Below are 23,771 nucleotides of genomic sequence, written 5' to 3'. Positions count from 1 at the left end.
GCGAAGCAATCGTCGGGGTTGGTGAGCGGTAGTGAACAGGGGACTTAGCCCCTTAGTATGTATAAAAAAATAGATTACTTTTGTTTTGAAAAATATTTTTATCTTTATACTGAGTGTTATTGACGGAACTTATGTAAATAAAATTGGAATTGTTAAATCAGAATCTGCTTGAGCTTAAATTGCTTTTCTCGATATTTGGAGATGCTTGGTTAAATTAAAATTATTTTTTTAAAAAATGAACTAGGGGAAAACATTAATGTTGCTGTGAAAAATAGAGGTATGAATGGCTCCAAGAAAAAGTCAGAAATTTAGCAATTAGTGTAAAGAGATATGCAAAGTTTACCTGTTATTTTTTATTTGCTTGCTGTTAAAAATAAGTTAATGAAGTAAAGAAGAAAAGCATTTTCGAAAAAATAATCAAGTCATAAATATAATAAATGGACTATTCTCATGCTAAGTGAGCTATAATTTTCTGTTTAATAACAGATTGTGTTAATTGGTCAAAATATAAATTCAGTTTTGAAATTTTTTTAGAGCGGCACCTATGCTTATGTGTTATGTGTTCATTCATTTAATCAATTCTCATTGAATGTGTTTGTATCTATAAACACAGAATTGATTACTTATAAGTACTGAAGTTCAAGTTTATGTTCAATTGTTTATAGCAGGAAAAATTTTGAAAATCCCATCCACCTACCCACAAAAAAATGGTCTTGAAAAATCAAATTGATGTTAGTTAAATGAATTTGTTTTTATTAATCAACCTCTATTCTAAAAATTATTTCGACTAAACATTATTATTAGAAGAAGAAAGAAATGGTCCTATGTAGGTTTGAAATGATTGCAAAATTAATTATTTGACTTATGATTTAAAATTTGAAAAGTTATTTAAATTATAACTTTTATATATGTATAAAAGACCTGATAGCTTGTTATAATGCTGACCAAATTTCAAAAAATTGGTCTTTTCATTGTTATTTCACTTCCATTTTAAATATTGTAAATTGGTGAAACTTTCCAGATGATTTGCATGTGCATTGTCTGAGGCGTGAAAACAGACTGTTAAGAGAAATTTCTATGAAAATTGGTAAGTGCTATAATTGCGTGACCCTCATAATCTCTTGATATCCTCTCAGCAGATCAGAATCCATGTATTAATGTTCTTCTCTCAGATAATATCAAGGAAGAAAATCTTTATATTAACTAGTTTTTTATTTACATGAGAATTTTTTATTTTTAATATTTGTAAAGAGATTATTTTTTGGTTGATAAACAAAGTTTTTAAAAGGTAATATATATAAGCATTTTTATTTAGTCTGGAATTGAACATCTCTAAAAATTTGAAATTATGTATGCTTTATTTTCACACGTTAGTGATGAGTAAAAACGTATCGTGCAGTACTTAAAATGTCATGTACCAAGCAAAGATGTGCAGTACTTCAAATGTCATGTTCCATGCAAAGATGTGCAGTACTTCAAATGGCATGTACCAAAGATGTGCAGTACTTCAAATGTCATGTTCCAAGCAAAGATGTCTAGTACTTCAAATATTATGTACCAACCAAAGATAGCTTCTGAAGTTATATCGCTAATTATTTTTTTCTTAGATGGAATTTTTCTGTAATTATTGTGGCTGCTTCTAAAACAAAATCATTAAAATTCAGAACTGCCAACTCTCAGGCTTTTGTCCTGATTCTCAGGCTTTTGTGTCCAATCTCAGAACCTGAGGCTATTTATGAAATGAATGAATTGGAGGTCACAGGCACACTTTGTATATAACCCCAGATCAGCAATTTTGTAGTTAGAGTGTGTTTAGTTCATTGTTTAGTCCTTTTTTGAATCTTTTTTTTAAAGGAAATTAAATCTTTGTTAAACCCAAAAACTAAGTATAGCACTGTTTTTGACAAAGCAGGTACAGGTGATTTCCCTTTTAAGAGTGTTATCTTAATTCATGTTCAAATAGCTAACTTAAGAATTTTTTAATTCTTTCGGTGGGATTGATGCAAAGTTAGCAGCAAGAAAAGTAATGCATGCAGTTGTTGATTAAAATTAATGCTAGTGGTACTAGCCAATTTTTACAGTGTGAAGGATTATTCTGCCACAAAACAAAAATTTAAACTTAATTCGGTTCTTTCTTGTCAAAAAAGGCTTAGACGAATTTGTTAATTGGGAAATCAAACAAAAAGTTCAAAAAAAAAAGTTATATAAATTTTTAAAAAAATTCTATATTAGTCACTAAATTTGAGAGTTAAAAGAATTATTTAATTAAATTTAATGGCTGGGTTAGCCTGCTTAACAGAGTGCTGGACTCGTATTCTTGAGAATGGGAGTTTGAAACCAGCCGGCCGAAGTCTCCCCGTGTGATAAATGGTGGCTGATGCACGTTAAATTTGTCGTGTCACAAAATCCTCCATGTTTCCATAACAAATTATAATTCTGCGGGTACTGAATTGGAGATTGATCGTTCTCTAGTTCAGGTCAAAATTACGATCTGTGGATGAATGAATGGTCTATAAACCAGTGTGAATGCGACAGAAGTCAAATTCTTGGCCATAGATGGCGCCACTGGAAAGCAAGAACAATCGCACCTATTGCCTTACTGGTCTTTGACAACAACAACAAATAAATTTAATTTTAGGTATGTGTGAATAATTTTTTGTTTTTTTTGTTTTACTTATTGTACTGCGAGCTATGTTGCGGTCACCGAAAGTCTCAGGATTTTGAATTTCTGAAGATTTCTTTAAAACATAATTGGGACAAAATTTTAAAAAAAATTGGATAGATTAAAATTAGACTTTTCGTCACAGACTAGAATCTTAGAATAAATTAAGTCTAATTAATTTGAAAAGATATTTCTTCAAATAAAATTTTTTTTCTTCCTGCAAACATGAACTATCAGGTAGCTAAAAAAATAATGACAGCTATTAAAAACTAGCTTGTAACTGCTAATTCTTTAAAACAAATTTAAGAAAATATTTGTTAGAAGTGTTCGTCTCGAGAATTGATAAATCTTAAAAGCAAAAGGTATAATCATAAGATATTACTTCTGTGAGTTCATATGCATCACATGTAATGTAGGAAATTAAACAAGAAATATACAACTTCGTATGAAAATACAATTTATTTCAGTACAATAAAAGCCACAGCTTATTTACATGTTTAAAATTTAGGAACAGTTGTCAAATATGTACATGACTCATGCTATTTTTTTTTCTTAGAGATTTTTCTAATAAATATGTGGAATGAAAACATGATCATTAAGATCCTTTTATGACATGAAAAGCATACTTTACCCAAATATTTGTTAATGAGTGAAATTACACATTCAAATCCAAATTAAAAAAAAAAAAAGAAAAATCAGAGCTGTGACTAATTGAGCTGAAAATTAATATAATGATCACAGCATCAGCGATAAAAAAAAATTATCACGATTTTTTTCGTCATAAAACACTAAAGTTTTACTTTAGTCTTCTAAAAAAGGTAATAAAACAAACATTGCTATTGCTCAGCTGCAAATGTTTATTTACAAGTTTGTGGTAAATGATGATTTATTTTGGCAGATTTATATCTAATTATGGCTATAACTATGAATGGTAAGTTATAACAAAATGTTTAAAATTAATGAAAAATACCCTCTAACTACTACTATGATAAGTACCAAATTTTAGCTGTAGATTTCAATGGAAAGGATGATGGTTAATTTTCACTATCATCCACTTCCATTTTTTTAGCCTAAGACAATTTTAGAGTGTATGATATATCGCCCTACAACCACATATTTAAGTGTAGGACATATCGGACAATTCCATTTTATGATAATGTCTCTGTCGTGTGTCTTGACTCAACACGTGCTCATTTCTTCTTGAAGGCGAAGTAATCACCAGTTGGATCTTCTATCCATGGATAGTTCTGTGGACATTCCATGCATGTGTGTAGGCGGATGGTTTCTCCTGGAAGCTCCCTAGTGGTCAAGGGACATGCGTTGGCGTGAGAGCAGAAGGCTTGACCTTTGACGTCGCACTTTTCTTTCCATGGTGCGAAATCTCGGATGGATGATAGCTCGGCAGGTGATTGCATCCATTGAAGAACTTGTGTCATGGTGACGAAGTAGACATCGTTCCTGCCTAAAATTTCGTCCATCCATTGGACGAGGGCATCTAAGTAATCTTGGTTGAGTCTCAACCATCCAGCATGGAAATAGAGACCTAAAATTATAAAGTTATGCGTTTACTATAATGTATAAATTATTAAGTACCAACCACTAATGTTCAACTCACTAGCCTTGTTATTTTAAACCCTATCCAGAAACAAGGGAACTCCTGGATCAAGTATTGGGAGAAATTCGCCTTATTGCTGGAATCCGAACCCGGTTCACCTCATTGGAAGGCGAATAATCTAGCCCCTTAGCCACCATGGCCCCGTGTCAGACTATCTAACAATATGGAAGGACTGAAGAGTATAGAATAGTTTCTTTTAAATGGCAGCTCTTGTATGTTTTTTTTCTTCTATTTGCTAAAAATTAATATAACAGCTTTTAAAATGAAAAAAAAAAAAATTTTTTTTTTTAAAAATCGTATGTTATTCCTCGTTCATTTAGTTTAATATTTTTATTTCTTTCGTACATTTTCTAATTAGTTTGTAAATGACATTGTCTCTAGCTTACATGAGATGAAGAATTAAAAATCTTGCTTTTTGCGAGCAAATTAAGATTGTTGTTGTTGTTCATTTACGTCGCACTAGAGCTGCACAATGGGCTATTTTGCGACGGTCTGGGAAACATCCCTGAGGATGATCCGAAGACATGCCATCACAATTTTGATCCTCTGCGAAGGGGATGGCACCCCCGCTTCGGTAGCCCGACGACCAGCAAATTAAGAAGAGTTCAATTATTGAGAGTTGAGTTGTATTTTAAATGGATTGGGAATAGCATGAAAATTTAATTACCTGGATTCAACAAATCCATTGAGGGGAAAAAGGGGAATCTTATATTTTTAAAGACCTAAATGCCATGATTACTCTATGACCATATTTGACTAAATTAAGTCATTATCATTCAGTAGAGTTCAATATATTACCCTCGAAATTTTCTATATTTTTCTTACCTAAAGGTGCTCTGTTGGTTTTGTAATGCCTTTCAAAGTTGTGGTTTAAGAAATTATAAAACTGTTCTCCAGAAATGATATTGCTACAACTGTCAACCATGGCACAGCCAGCGAGTTCTTCGTCAAAGTTTGGATCATCTCTTCGATCTAATTCATTCATTACCATTTCCCACACAGCATGAGATCTATAAAACAATGTATGTGTAAATATATATTTAATAAGCAGTTACACTTGAATTAGGTTTTTTTTTCTTTTTGGAGTTGTTGAATAAACGCACCTGGTTGGGCAGTTTTGTCCGTTACCATGGCATTTGTGAGGCATTCTGAAGTACAAAGTGTAAGGCCAGAGGGGAGGATTGCTAAGAGGTGCAGTAAGGGTTGAATCGTATAAGAATGCCTGTTCCTCCATCATTGAGAATTGACTGTTTCCTCCGACTCTTAAGTATGGTGAACGTACACCCACAATGGAATTATCTGTAATGTTTCCAAAACGTTCCAGTATAAGCCTAACTCCAGCCATTTCTTTTGCCCATGTGTCTAAGCTGGCGTCAGTCCAGTATTTTTCAATGTTTCTATGTCTGTGAAAAAGTAGAAATATATTCGTTAAATATGCATACTAGTATTTTTTAAGAAAGTTGAAACTAGTTAAATTTGTCCTTTAACAGATGGTGATGATGGAGCAATCATGACAACTAAACTTTACTAATCAGAAACTATGTTGAAAAATTTCCGATTTATTGGTACTTTTTTACTTAAGACAATGAAGGTACGAATTGCATGATATGTGTTTTTTTCCCTCTTTCAATATATTTGAAAAATAAATTTTTTTTTTGATGATATATAACTATTTTTTGTACACAATTCATGAAGAGACAATGACTTTTATTTGTAATTAAATGAACGATAACTTCTTCTTAATCAAATACACCTGTTTTCCTACTCAAAGATAAGTTTTTCAAGAATGACATTCTATAAGGTTCTTTGTTAAATGTAACGTCGTAGGTTTTACTATTTTTATAAAGTTTTAGGTTTTGATATTTTTTTAAAGAAAAGTTTGTTTTGTGAAAAGCTTTTTGCTTCCGCTATATTTTATAACGTGTTTCTAAACTCACTAATTCCTTCTTACTGTAAGTTTTTAAATTGCACTAGTATAGTGAGTGCATATGCTCTATTGTCTTCAGATAAGCAAAAAAGACAATACTTTAAAAAAAAGTGGATTTAAAAAAATTGAATTAAATTAATCCAGACAGCAGTAACATTGAATAAGGACATGCACCGCAACTAAATAGCGAAATCATTCCAAAAACATATTTTAGTTGGAAGAATAATCTAGGTTTATTTCTAATGCTAGAAAAAAATTCATAATATTGCTTTTATAATAAATTCACGAAAAAAAATTAAGTTACATAAACTTTAGAAAACTTGGTGCATAATCATGTCTTGCTTTAAATAATCGAACTACAAATAAAGTCGTAGTCGATACATTTCGCATAGATAAGTTAAACGTACTACTGTAATGTGTTGCATTAATATTCTGTAAGTTTACTGCAATCTTTAACTAAGTTGAATCATGTTTCAGCTAAGGTGGAGTCATAGGTGTTGTATGAATAGCTTATACAACCTTACCAAAAGTTGCTGAAAATTAGCTCGTTACTATGTTTCATGAACCAGTAATTTGCCACGTAAGGTTTACTACGAGCAGCTTAAAAATTTATAAATCGCTGATAGAAACTAAATTAAGGTAACTCACGTGATGGAATGTGCAGCAATTTCGTGACCTTTTCTGTGCAACTCTTGTACGGCAGAATAATTGGTGTATTTGTGAGAAACGAAGAAAGTACCCTTGGCGGAACAACCATTTGGATTGTTTCTGCCATCTTTGAAGATTCTTTCGTACACAATAATGTTATTATTGTTGACGGCATCGTCGAAGGTAATGGTAATCATTTGTGGCACTGTGTTGGGTTCCAGTCTTCCTGGGATCTGTGTTCCATCTGGGGAGCAATAACAATCTGGGAGGGCACATTGGCTTGGGTCACATGGAGGGGCCCTGTTAGGATCCCGGTCAACAGCTGTAAAGAAATATTATCCATACATGAAAATTTTGGCTATTGATTTAGTTTAAACTAAAATTTCAGTCTGAAATATACAGATTTTTAACTAAATTGACATTGAGCACTGGAGTATATGAATTCGATTATTGGAATAGCGTAAAAAGTGTGGAAAAAAAACTTGGTCATTATCTATAAAAACATAGCTGCTTTTCAAAAGTATCAATTTTTTAAAATTATTTTTTGTAAAGGTGCGTTTTTAAGAAATAAAGCCTTCCTTTAAAATGGTTACTTGATTATTGTGTAACTATGTCTTGAATATGCAATATAATTTTCATTGCTAGAAAAATATTTTGAGAAGAACAGACGGGTAAATCTGCATTAAAAAGTAAATAAATGACATGAAAATAAAATTTTGAAAAATATTTTCAATAAAGGTAAAGCGATGACTCCACAGTTTCAGAAAATTTTAAAGCTGATATATGAAAAAAAATTATAGTATTACCCATTAGTTACGCTTTTGATAAAAAGAAAAAATTTGCAATAATTAAGATTTTTTCCAAAAATGGGTCTTTCATTTCGAATTTTCTGTTTTCAAACATCAATTTACAAAAGAAAAAAAAATTGCTGATAATTCTACAAATTTATCTAAAGCAATATGAGAAATTAAAAGTTTCTTACAAGCTCAGTTTCCAAATCTGAACTTGAACTCTGTAACTAGGATTATTGAACTGAACTTTGTTCAGCAAAATACATAATCCACATTTTGAAGCATTTAAGTTCCAATACACGGCAGCAGATATTAGAATTTTCCATTCCATAATGTATTTATATAAACCTGGGGTGTCCAGAACGTTTCAATGTCCTTATTTCATTAGCTCAATCCATCCGAATATTAAATTATATATTTGTCTTCGTTCATGATAAGCTAGTAAGCAATAATGCAAGTTTGCAAAACATTATGTGGTTCACAAAACTTTAAGTTCTTAACCAACTCTAGCGTTGTTAAAGGTAGAGCACCGCTGGCAAACTTTTTTATTGTAACAAAGAGTCTTAGTTTGCAGAAGTCGTGTCATATTTTATTCCAATTTCAGCAACTATTTGCCAAACTATTAGAAACTTTTTTCATCCAATTCAAGATCTAAACAGAATACTTGGGGCTCATAAAGATTTTTTAAATTGCTTTAGCGAAGTTAACCCTTTGCTTTTTTAAATTGCTTTAGCGAAGTTAACCCTTTGCTTACTGTGTTCCGTGTTGTACCATCAAATGAGGTCCATATGTTGTTCCACCGTAAGCAACAGGTTAAAGGTTATGCACCAAAGTATGCATAAATTGTAGCAGAGAGATCTAGTTTGCAAATGTCATGAGATTTTTTTCTCTATAATAACTATACTTACTGCAAGCGTTTTCATCCGATCCATCACTGCAGTCTGGTAATCCATTACAGAATAATTCCCTTTCAATGCAATCTCCATTACCGCAGGCAAGTTTTCCAGTTTCACATAGTGGTTCATCAGTTGCTAGAAGAGGTGTTGCCAAGCGAGGTTCTGAAATAAAGAAATGAAAATTATGACATTGCTATTTGATGACGCTAATGTTTGAAACGTTCCTTTTAACTAAGACGGTTGTTATTCTAATTCATTTACGTCGCACTAGAGCTGCACAATGGGCTATGGGCGATGATCTGGGAAACATCCCTGAGGATGATCCGAAGATATGCCTTCCCAATTTTGATCCTCTGTAGAGGGGATGGCACCCCCGCTTCGGTAGCCCGACGACCTGCACGCAAAGTCTAGCGCTTTACGGTAGAACAGTTTAACGAGGACCAATACCGCACACCCTCGGTCCCTACGCAGACTGATTCAAGTGGTCACCCGCCCGCACACTGACCGCAGCCAGTGATGCTTGACTTCGGTGATCTGCTGGGAACCGTGTCTTAACGATCAGTCCACTAACTAAGACGGAATTGCATGAAACTAAAAATTGACAAGACATATCTGCTTCACGTTTTTCTAAACTGAAGTGGAATGCTAAAATGGAAAATATTATTATTTCTACTACCATTACTATTTAACAGTTTTTTTTCTCCAAAATATATTGTATAGATTTTATTTTTAAAACAAAAGCTTCATTGTACGTTAAATCATAATATAATGAAAAAAAGAAATAATAAAGAGGAAGGACGAAAAAAAAAAAGAAGGAGGTGAGATATAACCCAAATATGAGTCTACCATATAAACCAGAAATCTGGTTTGAACTAGCATCTAATCCTAAAATGTGGTCTACCATCTAAACATAAAATGTGTTTTAACATCTAACCCAAAAATGTAAACTAGCGTCTAACTTAAAAACGCGCTCTAAGATTTAACTTAAAAATGCGGTCTACCATCTATCCTAAAAATGTAAACTAGCGTCTAACCCAAAAACGTGGTTCATGTAACTAAAAAATGTAAATTTGTGTCTAATCCAAAAACAATGTCTAATTCAAAAATGTGGTCCAGCATCTGAATCAAAAATGTGGTCTAGCAATTAACAACAAAAAAAAGCGACCTAGCATTTAACCCAAAAATGTAGTTTTAGATTCATCCCAAAAATGTGGTCTAGAATCTTGCGAACGTTTTTTAAAAGTAATTGTGTTTTTTTTCTTTTTAATTTTTAATTCTTTCTGTGCATACAACTATTGTTACGCGCTATAACTACGCATACAAACATAAATTGACTAATGATTTTTTTTCAAAGAAAGGCAAAAAATTTTTTTTATTATTTTTAAAAAGTTATATATTTACGCAAAAAAAAAAGTTTATGAACAATAATTTTTAGTTTGATCTATGACCCACGTAATCTAAACATTTTTGAAAATAATTGCAAAACTCGTTCATCAAAGTCATTAGTGATCAAAATAACTTAGAAAGATTTCAATTTTTCTACGTCATTTAAAAATAAGTTTTTTTAAGTATCAAAATACAAAATTTGAGCAGAATCTATCAAATTCAAGAATAAAAATTGAATAAAAAATCTAAAATTAAAAATAAGTAGTTAAAGTTTTAAAATATGACAAATTTTAATTTTATTACTCTGATTTTATTACCAATTTTGTTAAAAAATTTCATTTTGTCATAAAAACTTTCGAAAATCTTTTTAGCTTTTCTTTTTAATTTTGTATAACTTTGCTAGAGTATTTTTTTTTTTTTTGAATTTTGTATTTTTAAGTCTATATTTGATAAAAAAAATAATGAATTCAAAAATTAAATTTTGCATGAAATAATTTTTGCATAAACTAGTTTTGCGAGTTTTTTTAATTGTGTCCAAATTTTTTTTAATTCGTCCAAATAGTTCTGGAGATATGTTGAATTTCGCAAAAAGTAAAGTTATTGTTAAGGTGATCAGACTATATTGGGCAATATTTTTTACCCCCATTACACTTATTATTACACCCCTATTACACTAATTTTTTTTATTATTACAGCTGCCTCTTAAGAATCAAGAATCCGAATCCATGAAAAAAGCGTTTATTCAGAGAAAGTTCATTTTTGTGACTGTTTTCGTAACTTATTAAAACATCTGCTCAAATTAATCAGCATAATTTAAATTAGATCCCCAAATTATTAAAATCGCATTTTAGTACCGGAATCAAAATCAAAAGATATTTCGGTGTTTTTTTCTTTATTTTGCTCATTGTACACCTGTTTATTGCTTTATTAGACTTCATTAAAATTTATGAAATGAACGTTAAAATATACGTAATTTAATGCACTATTAATATTATAAATAATTTTTGTTTTTATTAATTAAAAATTCATAAACCTTTTTTAAAAGAAGAAAAAAAAACAGAAAATGATATGTTTTTCTAACTTCTTACTAAGAACTTGAAAATAAATAAATAAAATTTTTTTTTGAGATCTCCGCCCTGAAAATTGGCTTATTAAAATATTCAAGCAGGAATTTGAAAATAATAAAACAAATTTTAAAAAAAAGCAGATCATTAATATTTCGCAGTTTTTTTTTATAACGAAAGTATGTTTTGCCGGCAGCTACCTAAACCATGAGCTACTAGCATCAATTATTTAAATTGGATGCTCTCAGCTGAATGACGACTATTCGTTTTACTTTTTTACGCTTGCGGGTTTATTTCGTTTATTTAATTCTCATTTTGTTTCTTTTTATGCAATGAAGCGTTTAAAACTCACTTTTTCTAGAAAATTCTTTCTATGATATATGACATGAATACTAAATGTATTTTATCGTCTAGGAATGCAGACATCATAATTATTTTTATTTATTGAAGCAATATGATTATAGTTTTAAAGTTATTATTATTATTATAACTGGAAAGTAAAGGAGATCACTAACTTTTCCCATTATTAAGCACGAATTTCTCATCATTGTCTTTTGTGCATGCAATTTTTCGCTCACAAAAATGAAAAACAACACATAATTTAATCGATATAGAGTCAATTTTCTGGCATTTTAACTGTAGATTTAGGTATAATGATAAAAAGATATAGGTCATACGAAATTGGGATTTCTGTTCATGTAAATTAATGCCGTCCTATATTGAAATTTTAATATAGCGATCCATCGTCAGGAAATATCAATATATCGTGATATTTATTCAATTTGGTCAACAATGGTCATAATTTTCGTTACCGAAATGATATTTATCAACTCTTACTATAATATTGTTTCCGACGATCTTCGTAATCAAAAATGTTACTCACAAAATTAATGTTACTTACAATATTATCGCTTTCGATACTTATTGCTGTCATATGTGATCGCAATATTATCGTTGTCGGCAATTACAATAGATTCTATATCGGTTGTGAACATTTATATTGAGAAAATAATTTTTGAAATTTTATTATCATTGTGCTTGAAAATTATCGACATAGCACAATACATTTCGCAGTTCTATTGTTAATGTTTCTAATTTAGATTTTCTACAATTACGTAAAAACATTTGTATTTTATTTCGGAAGTTCAATTGCACTATAAATTAGTTTTAAACGAAGAACTTTTTTCCATGAAGATAATTTCTAAAGTAATATTTAAGAAAAAACTGGTGTATTCTTTAATTTTTTTTACAGTACTATATGCAATAATGTAATTCGAAAAAGAGCGATAGTATTTTTTTTTGTTGCATTTTATGGAAAATTAATTTTTAATCAACTCATTAATAATTAATTTTGCAATAATATTTTGCATTTTAACATTAAATATCTTTAAAATTAACTGAGAAATTACTAAAAGGAAGAAGAAAAAAACAAATCCGGGGGAAAATTTTTTGTTTCACTTGAATAAATTGAAAGAGGTAGTACAATTTCGGCATGTAATGCGATGCATTGCACCCCCTTCCCCCCCAAAAAAAATCTAAAACTACGTAAGATTTGCAATAAAATAAAAAATTCTGGCAATTGAAGATTTTAGTGAAAGAAGGTTTCAACTGGGTAAGTTTTCTTTGTAAAAGTTCTTATTTCAGTCGTGTTTATTTATATAACATTGATTTATTTTGAAAATCTTTGAATTTCGGATATATCTGTGAATATACAGTACTAAGTGGCATTTTCTAAGTATTTTGGAGTGGAAGAAGGTCTAAAGCAGATTTGGCAACAAACAATCTACAAGAATTTCATCATTTTTTGAGAAGACCATAATTTTCTGCTCATTGGACAGAAAATTAAAAGCGCCTCGAGAGTGAACGTCGTGACTCCAAACTCAAATGAGTGTTACTCCATTTCATCAAACTCCATTTTAACTCAAATGAGTGTTAGGGATTTTTTGATTCCTCCAAATGAAATGCTTGGGGATAAAAAAATAACAGCAATACCGACCCTATTTTCAATGCATGGACTTCAAAGTTAATTTATTCAAATTCACTAAAAGTTCTAATCCTAATTTTAAAATAGTATATATGAATATATGGCTTTTTTTTTTACTTACTTTCTAACTGTTCGCAATTTTTGACATTATTCTTCCAGTCGCAAGTCTGCTTTTCGATGTCAAAAGCAAGACCAGAAGGACACCTAAGAGCTAGGAGACCCTGGACAGAGCACCTGACTACGTCTCGGCAGTCATCGTCAGCTGTCAGACGAAAATATTCACTGGGTGATCTCTCTTTGCACAACTCTGCGTCATTTTGACCATCCACTTGTCTCTTAACAATTGATATTGAGAGAACTGCAAGAGATAAAATAATAATTAATTAACAATAATTAAAAATATTAATTAATAACTCCTTTCGCTGCCTGTCTAGAGCACTGTTGGTGACTAGAGATTGAATTTATTTCGTAAAACTATTTTGTATAATATATTATTGACACGTGTCGGCAAGGGAAGTAAAGGTTAAAAAAAAAAATGCTTTTCTTGTTTCGATTGCAACTGACAGACCTAAACTAAGTGGCGGTTAGACAGACAGTTCTTTGGTTAGACAGACAGTATAAACAATATATTATATGGGTCAAGTGAAAATGTGAATGAAATAAAACTCATTTTTGATGGAGAATAAATGTGATTTTTCAAAAATAATTTTTCATTTAGTTCCAGGTAAGAAACACTAATTTATTGGAAATGGTGGTTTACAATAACATAGCGAATTTATTTGATTTTTATCGTGAGAATAGCAAAATATTAAAAGTAAAATAAAATATTTTACAATTGGAATCTATGACAAGCAATTATTATTATTATTATTTTACCCAAGGGAAATTGGCAGTGTTTGTCATATTAGCGAAACTTATAGCGTTATTTAACATGAAGTTGTTATTTTAAATGATAAAATCAATATTAATGGTTTTAAATAGTTTGGGGGGACCAAAGAGGCATAGCATTTTTGATTTTGCTAAATTTTGTTTTTGCTTTTGAAAAGAGAAAGAATGCACAGCACTCAAAACGGTCCTAAGTAAATAATGCTTTCAAATTTACGGATGGTATAGAATATGCTATATATAATTAACTATCGTTCAAAACAATTGGTAAAAACTTTATCTATTCAATAAGCACTTTTATTTAATTTCTTAGCCTGTTTGTTATACATTTTTTGTGGTTAAAAATTATTTTTTTTACTAAAATGTTCTACTTCTTTTCAACGCGTGAAATCACCCATTTCGCTTCCATGTCTTGTTTTACGAAGCAATAAATACTGATAACTTAAATATTTAAACGTTAAAAATTATTTTCAATAATTCAATAATTATATTAATAAAGTATTTATGTATAATCTAAAATTACATATCCTATGGCAACAAATCCTTCATTCGGCAAGGAATGAGTTAAAGTAAGTTTTTAAATACTTTTTAAATCTGAAGATTATGGTATAGATATAAATTCAAAGAAGCATTATAATTCCGAAAATTTAATTATAATCCTGATAAAACATTGCAATGATTGTGTATAAGAATCGTTACCCATTTATTGCTCATCAATGCAATAACTCAAAATTTCTTTTATTTCTTCTCATTGTTTTGAGTTTTACTTAATTTTTTTTAGAAAAATGTTCACATATATTTTCATGACAAACTAGGTTTCACAAAAAATACATAAAATAAATAAAACTACGTAACAAAATTATCGGTTCTTGAAATAATATGGATGTTAGGGAAGCGTGGATATGGGGCTAGAGTAGACATCTTGAATAACTTTTTTATTTCTTGATCAAATTTCTTCTGTGAGATATCGTAGATTATTAACACTGAATGATACTTCAGCAGAAATTCGTAAAAGATGGTTTTTTATGGAACAAAAATAACTTTCGAATGTTCCATTTACCTTTTTAGTTACTTAATTCTGAATTTCAACAAAGGGTGATAATAGGTTATAAATAATATTATTTTTTACTTATTTATGATAACTTGAGATCTGTTTAATTTCAAATTTCAATTACCCAGCATTCAGCATAAATAACAAATTTCTTCGTGAAGGTGTAGTGCAGAGATGTTTATATCACTAGCCCCAGTTAACTTCCAACGGAAGAGACATGAATATATATATATATATATATATTTTTTTTTGAAAGTTAAACTATTATATAATTCTAGATATAAATGAGAACGCAGTTAAACGTCAATATTATTGTCAAAAAATACTTCTTGAGTTAGAGATCATCATATTAAGCGGAGTTTTTTTTTGTTGACAAACTTCTAAGACAATACCCACACAAAGTCTTTCTTTCCTGCCAAAAATATATTAGCTACTCGCATCTTAAATAAATAATTCGCAAAAGGAGATACATTAATTTTGTAAAATCTTGTGGTATTTTTTGCATGTCATTAAGGACACATGATACTTTTTTTTTACATCGCACTACCCTACAGTGAACTATTAATTATCAGAAATTTCTCAAGGTGCACAACTCCATAAAAGATGTTTAGTGAATTTAATTTCGAGGACATCGAATAATAAAAAATAAAAAAAAGACAATGATGTCAGCTTAGTTTTTTGTGCTGACACAAATGCAGAACTGGTTCTCGTAAAACGGGGAAAACGCGGGGACATTTCGGACGAGGAAAGCGAATTAATGAAAACAAAAGTGGGGTTAAACCCTCGAAAGTTATGTACTGAACGCCCTCCAAGAACCGATCAGATCTATGTCATACGTCAAGCATTGTCGTAAGCTGCTTCCTCAATTTCGTTTTTTAGACAAGAATTCGCCCTACGGCCCATGGGCGGATTAGGGCTTGACACTCAATTTCTCGCAGATACAGAGTGGATTTGGAATTTTTTAAGTTCTTTTTTTTTTAAACATTGCCCTATTTCAAGGTGGCTACGGCTTTCAATTTCATCTAGAAGAAATTCCATTTGACCATCGTTTTTTTCTTCTTCTAAATTTAGAGTTTATTGCATCTCTGTACGTGACTTCACTTTCAAATGGCAATTCAAAGAATTCCAACTCAAATGTGAGGCTTTGAATAGGTATTTAAGTTGCATAACATTGAAAGCAGGTAAAAAAATAAGAGAAAAATTTATGACATTTTGTTTCCTCCATACTACATTACTCTTGCTTAATTGAGATGATATGTCAAATCTCCATCAACATCCGGGACCAAATTTTTACTTGATAATGTATATGTTATTGTAAAAAACCTGAAGTCTGAAAATTTTCTACGTTTTGAATGTAAAACGTAGGGTTTACCAAAGTGGTTGGTAGCTCCTAGGTTTTACTACAAAGGCTTGATAATAAGACGAAATGGAATCATATTAAATCATACCTCAGACTTTTACTAAACTACTTTAGTAAAAGCTAGGTTTTACCACCGGTGAACCTAGGATTTGCAAGGTTTTGATATTTTACCGTAATATATATACATATTTGTTTTGTATAATAGAATGGCGTAAGAACTAGTAGTTTATTATTAATATTTTAAGAAATATGAAATAATGAAACATAAATATTTTCGGGTTTTAAAATTCGGTTTTGGCATGCAGAATTCTTATAAATAGTGTATAAATTATAGCAATTTTCATCTGATAAGGAAAAGAGAATTGAAAATGGAAGTGCTGCTTTCTAGGAAGGAAATTTTTGCATTTATATTTTCATAAAAAATACTTTAAAATTAGATTTTATATTTTTGTACAGTTTACAAATTATTGGTGCCAAAAGTTAGAAACCCACACGAAATTTCCTTCTGCAAAGTTTTGTTATATTTTATGATTTATCTTATTTTATTCTTATTTAACCATCTAATTTTTTCTTGATATACTTTTTTTCAAGAAAAAAAGAGAGAACATACTTAAAATTAGAAATCTATGCTGAATTTTTATCACTAAAGAATTAAAATGTGATAAATTCTTATTTTCTTCAATATATGCGATCTCAAGTAGTAAAGTTTGTAGGTTGGAAAAGCTTAAAATCTAATTTTGACTTACTTTTTTCTATATAAAATAATCTGGCACTTTTACTATACTTTAATATTTTGAGCTCATAGATTATAATTATCATAAAGATTAAAAAAACAGAAAGTAAGTTTCAACATAACCAAAATAAAGTATATTTTTTATTTCCATATTTCTATGAATTCAAGATGTTGGTCTTAACTTCTGAGTGTAGTCAACCTATCGTTCCAATGGGTTGTTCAAGAAGTAATTTCGTCTTTACCCAACCGAAAACAGGTAATTGTATTTTTTCATAAAGTTATGCTGCATCCTTATGCTGCATTGTTGTTATGTATTTTATCAGCGGATATAGTAGAGCTAAGTTGTGAAGAAGTTAGTTTGATCAAATATGAAAAATAATAGTGAAAAATGTTCAGAATTCTTAAAAAGAAATGATACCATGTTTTACAAAGATAATACAAGATCTCATACAGTTTGATGGTAACTCACCAAAAAGCCCTTAAAAATTGGTTAACATTTACTATACACTCTCTATGTTTCCCAGATCTGGTACTATTTGTTTGATCTTTGTTTGATCAAATAGGAAAAAATAATAGTGGAAAATGTTCAGAATTGATAAACAGAACTGATATGGTGTTTCATAAAGATAATACAGGATCTCATAACTCACCCAAAAGCTCTTAAAAATTAGGCAGCGTAAACTACTAGACCCTCCATATTTCTTAGATCTGGAAATATTTCTTTATTCTTTTTCCTGTTTTGCCCTCTAAATTAATTTTTAAATAGGTAAAGCTTAAACGTTGAGACCGACTTAGACTATTTTGTCAGCAAAGATAACTTTTATGAACGTGAAGTTATAAAATTTCTGGAAGAAGGTAAAAGAAATTTTGCCAAAATAGAGAATAAGAAGTCAAATATTTTCGCATCAGCCAACTGTGGGACAGGGGGAGTGGACTGCAAAATTTCGTGAATTGTCGCAATATGGTTAACATTAAACACATGCTGCCTTAATTTTCTAGATAAACTGATACTCATTTATCTAAAGCTGCATGGGCTTGGAGCCACTACCGGGAAACGAACCCCAGTTCTTCACTATGTCAGTTCAATACCCTAACTATTGAGCGAGAATATATGATTGAATAAAATATTTAAAAGCTATTTGAAAATCATCCTTCATTAGAAAAGAAAACAAATTACTTTCCAAACAACCCGATATTCAAATTTCTGTTGCTGATTGACAATGGCTTCAAATACAAGGTACAATATCATCAAGTAAATCCTAAAGCGTTGATAAAGCCTTTAAAAGTTTGTTCATTGAATTTCGGAAAGAATTTCGATATGTTTCTTACTTTCATCAACCAAAGCAATAAATTGACAAGGCGTATAATTTGTTTTGACGAATCCATAATTAATTAAGTTAAGAACGCCAAGGTATTTAAGTCAATTAGCCGCATAAATTTAAATGGTAATTAATAGTTTAGCTGAAAAAATTGTAAACATGTTAGAGTACGTGACCATAGAAGATATTGAACACATTATTGACACGAAAAATAATTGGGTCACTGGATCAGAATTTGTGAGCTTTATCAAAAAATGGTCTTCCGCATATTTTCAAAACTGGACATCTTGAAGCAACCGATTCGGTGTTTATCTTTTTTTCGTGCCCTCAAGTAACGTTGAAGAAAGTCCTCACTATCAGCTGTATTTTTGATTACTGAAATCGAGGCCGTTATTTTATCTTTCAATTTTAAAATACGGGTTTTAATAAAAAAAAAAAAAAAGCTTTGGTGTAAAGTGAAAGGAAACAGGAAAGTCAATTCTTTGTTCTTACCTGTAAGTTCAGGTTTTCAACAACGCGTGATTTTGAGATCACGTTAAATTTTTTTTATTTAATGAGAGTGACTAGTTCTTAATGTTAAAGTTTAAGGATAGTTTCACAATAATTGTGATAAAATATTAGACAATTAACTAGTTAATATTTAGCACGTTCACGCCGGGTGTTGCGCCTGAAAGCTGGACGGAAAAGAGAAAATACTGGTAGAAGAACTATTTCAATATTAGATAATATTCGGGATGAGTTAATCTCTTCTCAACAATAACAATTCACTGTAAGGAAATTTATCACGGCGAAGAAGCAATTCAATACAAAAATTGCATCCGTTAAAAACAATTGGCAGTTATGGTTTTTTATTATTCCCGGAAAAGAACTAAAAAATGAAATTTATTTGTCACCAGTTTTTACTCCGGTGCGCCGCCCGATGAGACAATCTAGCATGACCCACCGGTGGGTCACCCCGGTGTGAACGTGTTAAAATAATTTGTAATCTCAAACGTGTATCAATATTATTTTTGCTGAGTGTTTAATTTATTTACATATTTTGTTCTGAAGTTGAGAATCAAAACAGAGATAATTATGCAAACGATTCTTAAAGTGGTACAAATTCATAATTCGCGATCGCAACGCTCGAGTACGCCGTCTAGCGGGAGCCTGTAAATATCGGACATTAATTTATCACGTTTTCATTTAGTTCCATCAAAGTCATTGACTGAATCAGACGCCATTTTTTAGCAGCAAATAAGAAACAAAATTTCCCTAAGGAAAAGGCCGAAGAACTTGAAAAAAATCTCCAGAATATTAGNGAGTAACTGAATGACGGTTCATATGGAAATCGCAGGTAAGCGTCTCATAAAACAACGCCCCCTATAGTTCGTTGCGATCGCGAATTTTTTTTTCAAATTTTTGATTTTTTTTATATATAAATCGTTTTCTAAATTATTCTTTTAACATTATTTTTATATTTTATCCAACATTAATCGTTTTCTAAATTCCAACTTTTGTTTTTACGCAGAAACACATACTGACTGGACAAATATTTTTTCAAACTTTATTCGGTGATTCAACTTTATTCCAACTTTATTAGTTAACTAGATGTAATTAAATTGCTAATTTAACTGACTTTAACATTGGTAATAACTCAACTGACCAACTGACATCTCTAACTAATTATAATTGTTTTTATAAAAAGACGTGAATTTAGATTTTTTAACAGCAGAAATCAGGTCGTAGGGCCTAAGGGATGTGGGATGTTCGAGTTTATACTATGTGCACTCTGAATTCTTTAGATTAAAGGAAGTATGAGAAGAAAGTAAAAAGTAATTGATTACAAATTGATAAATGCCTATTAATTTATTCATACATTATTATTATTAAAAATTAGACACTCGCTTCATTTACTTTTAAGCTAAAAAAATATCTATTTCAATGCAGAGAATATGATTCAAATGATTACATAGAACTTACAACGAATTAAATATAATTACATTATAAGAAAAACCGATAATTAAACAATAAGCTAATTTAAATCGTTATACAAAAAATTAAAGCATAAGGGAAATTTATTAGATATATAATGGTTATGGATGTTTATTAATAATTTTCGAATACTTTTCTATTCATATTAATGATGAAATTAATAACATGAATTGAAATTCATATTAATATTTTTAATTATTTATATTTATATCTATTTAATAAAAAATGATATACAAATACTCAGGTTTAGAGAAATTATTATTAAATAAATTATATATTAAGTAAATATTGATCAATCTGATACAAATAATATAACTAATAAGTATATTAAGAGGAGCCTTTTTGTGGTGTTTATTTAATGTTTGAACTTTTTAAATGAATTTAAGAAGTAATAGTTTGTTTTCATAAGACACTTTAATGCATTTAATTTTTTAATTTTGTATGAAACTTTTCAGTCTTACTAACTTCAAAATGTCTCTTTTTCAGTCAATATATGAGTGTTTTTAAAAAATCATCATTGAAAAAATGTATATAAATATAGTTTTGAAAAAACTTTACATGAAACTTGACATAGTCAAAATAACGCCTAATTCACGTTTGCAAGTTAGTTCTTGAAAAACTGATTTATCTGAGTGGATATCTCTAACTTTAAAAAAAGAAATTCTATTTATTGATCATATAAAATTATTAATTTAAACTTTATTGGTTAAGCTGTATCACGATTGATTTGGTTGGAATATTTAATATCTAAATCAAATTTTATTTAAAAATCAAATCAAATTAAATTTTATTACACTTACGATTGCTTCAATATTATTATTATTTTTCATTTTTTGACGATAAGCAGATTGTTGCATAAAAGAACAGGTTCTACAGTTTTTGTTTCGTTTTCTATTTCGATAAAGTTGAAACCTAATCATTTTGCTCGGCTACCATAGCAAATTTTTCCACAAATTTGTTATCTAAATTTTTATTTAATTTTTGATTTTTATGAAAAGTCGTTATTTTATTTATTTATTTTACTTAAATTACTAATTATATTGTAAATATGGCTTATAAACCGTTTAACAAATTAAAAATGGTAACTATAAGAATGTTTATAATAAAATGCTGCATAAAAAGGTATTATCAGTCTACTTTTGTAACTTATAAAGGAAAACATTTTTAGTCTTAATTCCTTAGTTTTGAATAAGGATCAAAATGAAGAGAGTTAAGGGAACGGAGAATAATATTAAAAAGATATAATAAATAAATATTACTGATTAATACAGTTGAATAAGGAATAAATAAATAATTTGCCAAGGATATCTAAAAAACATTTGTTTATTTAAAATCATAACATTTGATTTTTCTATCCATTAAAAAAGAAGGAAACTATAAAACAACAATTTTTTTAATGATAAATAGAGACTCTACGTTTTAACATTTTTAAGTAAATGTAAGCTATAAAAACTCGTTTTCCCTTCATAATAAACATAAACTTTGTTTCGCATCGTTTGCTGTCTAGAATCGTTTTCTTTTACAATTCTATGCAATCAAAATATTCTCTTGTTGATTTACAATGAACAGTTAAAATTATCGTTAAATATTTAGATAATCAAAAATCTATGAAGCCAAACTATATCATTTATATTATTTTAATATGTAACTTTCATGCATCCTTACTAAATAATAAATTTACTGATTGTATTTAAAACCGAAGATATTTTTTAGTATTATTTGTAAATTTAGATATCCACTCGTAATCACGCATTAGTTCATTACATTGAAGAAAAAATATTATTTAAATACTTCGTCAAATCAAACGATTTTTAATTTTTATCAAATAAAAATGTTCATATATCTGGCAAATTCTTAAATGTTAGTTTAGAATTTGAATGTCGTGTATATTAGAAGAAAGATTGCTTTTATTAATCTAAATTTTTACATTTAAAGCAATTAATTTAAACAAAATCACTTCACTTCTTCTTTTAATTAGATTCTTTATTTTGAACACGTATTATGAAATAAATTTGATTGGAGAAGTTCTAACGATGAAGTTCTACAGATGAGTCTTTGAAATGCATTAATTTCACCGGAATAATAAAAAAAACAGGTAAATTCTTTTATTTAAATATTAAATCCTATATCATGTCTTCAAATGTAATTTTTTCTTATTCTACTGCACTTACATATGGAATACATACTATCAATAAACCGAAGTAAATAATCCCTTTTGTGAGATAAATATTTATAACGTGAAAAATTATGATTTTTAAAGAATATTTTCTCGAGTTAAAAAAAACCCAGCAGAAACGTTATTAAATTTCAGAAGGTGATTGAATTTTGAACGGCTCAAAAATTTTTAAAAAATATATGAAAATATAGATAAATATATATATAGAAATATATATAAAAAGTTCTACAGATGAATCTTTGAAATGCATTAATTTCACTTAAATGATAAAAGATAGGTAAATTCTTTTATTTAAATATTAAATCGTATATTATGTCTTCAAATATGAGTTTCGCTTATCAACTGCATACCTATGTAGAACATACTATCAATAAATCTAATTAAATAATCCCTTTTGTGAGATAAATATTTATAGCATGAAAAATTATGATTCTTAAAGAATATTTTTCTTGAGTTAAAAAAAAAAAACAACAGCGAAAACGATATTAAATTTCAAAATGTGATTGAGTTTTAAACGGCTCGATAATTTTTATGATATATTAAACGTTAGTTAGTAGGTGAAAAGTTGTTTCTTTTTGTTGACATTAAAGTAATTAAAATTAATTTCAGTAATTGAAAAAGAATCTTGCATGCATGTATTGCTCCAAATTTATCAATTAAAACACTGGAAGTGGCTTTGTATTTTAAATGATAAAAATTGATGAACGATAAAACTGATAATGAAAATGATAAAAACGGCAAAGGATATAATTGTACATTTAATTGTAGATCAATGTATATTTTATTTAATTGATGTATATTGTGTTTTTTTACCATGTTTTTATTGTTAATAATATTCTTGGCTAAAATGCACAAAGCAGCTTGAAATTGTTGACAGTTAAAATATTATTTTTTAACTGTGTCTTACTAGTTGTAATAAAAAAATGAAGGTAATACATACTAGTAGTCGTTTAATGATTAATTTATAAAATTTCGATTAAAAAGTTTAAGGAAAGCTTATGCTTTATGGAGAATAAAAAGAATATCAGAAATATCAGGCCTGTGAGATGAAATTTTCTCAAACATGAAGTATATTACATCTAAGCTGCTTCTTAAATAATAATTAAAAATATAAACATAGCAATGATAAATATAACTTATTTATATTTTAAATAAGATGTGTTCAAAATACTTAAATTTTGTAAAGAAAGACCTAAGATGCGTTAAAGGATGTTGATTTACTTTTAAGATACAGTTAATTAAAATATGCAAATTAACAACATTTGCACTATTTACGGAGTCGATAAATGATTAACCTTCA

The 23,771-nt window shown here is 29.1% G+C and overlaps 1 protein-coding gene across 1 annotated transcript in view; it reads right to left on the bottom strand.

Annotated features, from left to right (window-relative positions):
• Positions 1 to 3,102: 3,102 nt before the first annotated feature.
• Positions 3,103 to 23,771, bottom strand: part of LOC107452819 (chitin deacetylase 1) — a 33,479-nt gene continuing 12,810 nt past the window's right edge. The window contains exons 2-7 of the mRNA XM_016069409.3: positions 13,095 to 13,331; positions 8,552 to 8,701; positions 6,853 to 7,174; positions 5,381 to 5,680; positions 5,103 to 5,287; positions 3,103 to 4,205 (exon numbers count right to left, since the gene is read on the bottom strand). Of these exons, the coding sequence (XP_015924895.1) occupies positions 3,853 to 4,205; positions 5,103 to 5,287; positions 5,381 to 5,680; positions 6,853 to 7,174; positions 8,552 to 8,701; positions 13,095 to 13,331 (1,547 nt within the window). The 3' untranslated portion in view covers positions 3,103 to 3,852. The remainder of the gene's footprint in view (positions 4,206 to 5,102; positions 5,288 to 5,380; positions 5,681 to 6,852; positions 7,175 to 8,551; positions 8,702 to 13,094; positions 13,332 to 23,771) is intronic.

The sequence above is a fragment of the Parasteatoda tepidariorum genome, chromosome 9, assembly GCF_043381705.1.
Source record: "Parasteatoda tepidariorum isolate YZ-2023 chromosome 9, CAS_Ptep_4.0, whole genome shotgun sequence".
Classification (NCBI taxonomy): Eukaryota; Metazoa; Arthropoda; class Arachnida; order Araneae; family Theridiidae; genus Parasteatoda; species Parasteatoda tepidariorum.
This window is presented reverse-complemented; position numbering and strand designations above follow the sequence as displayed.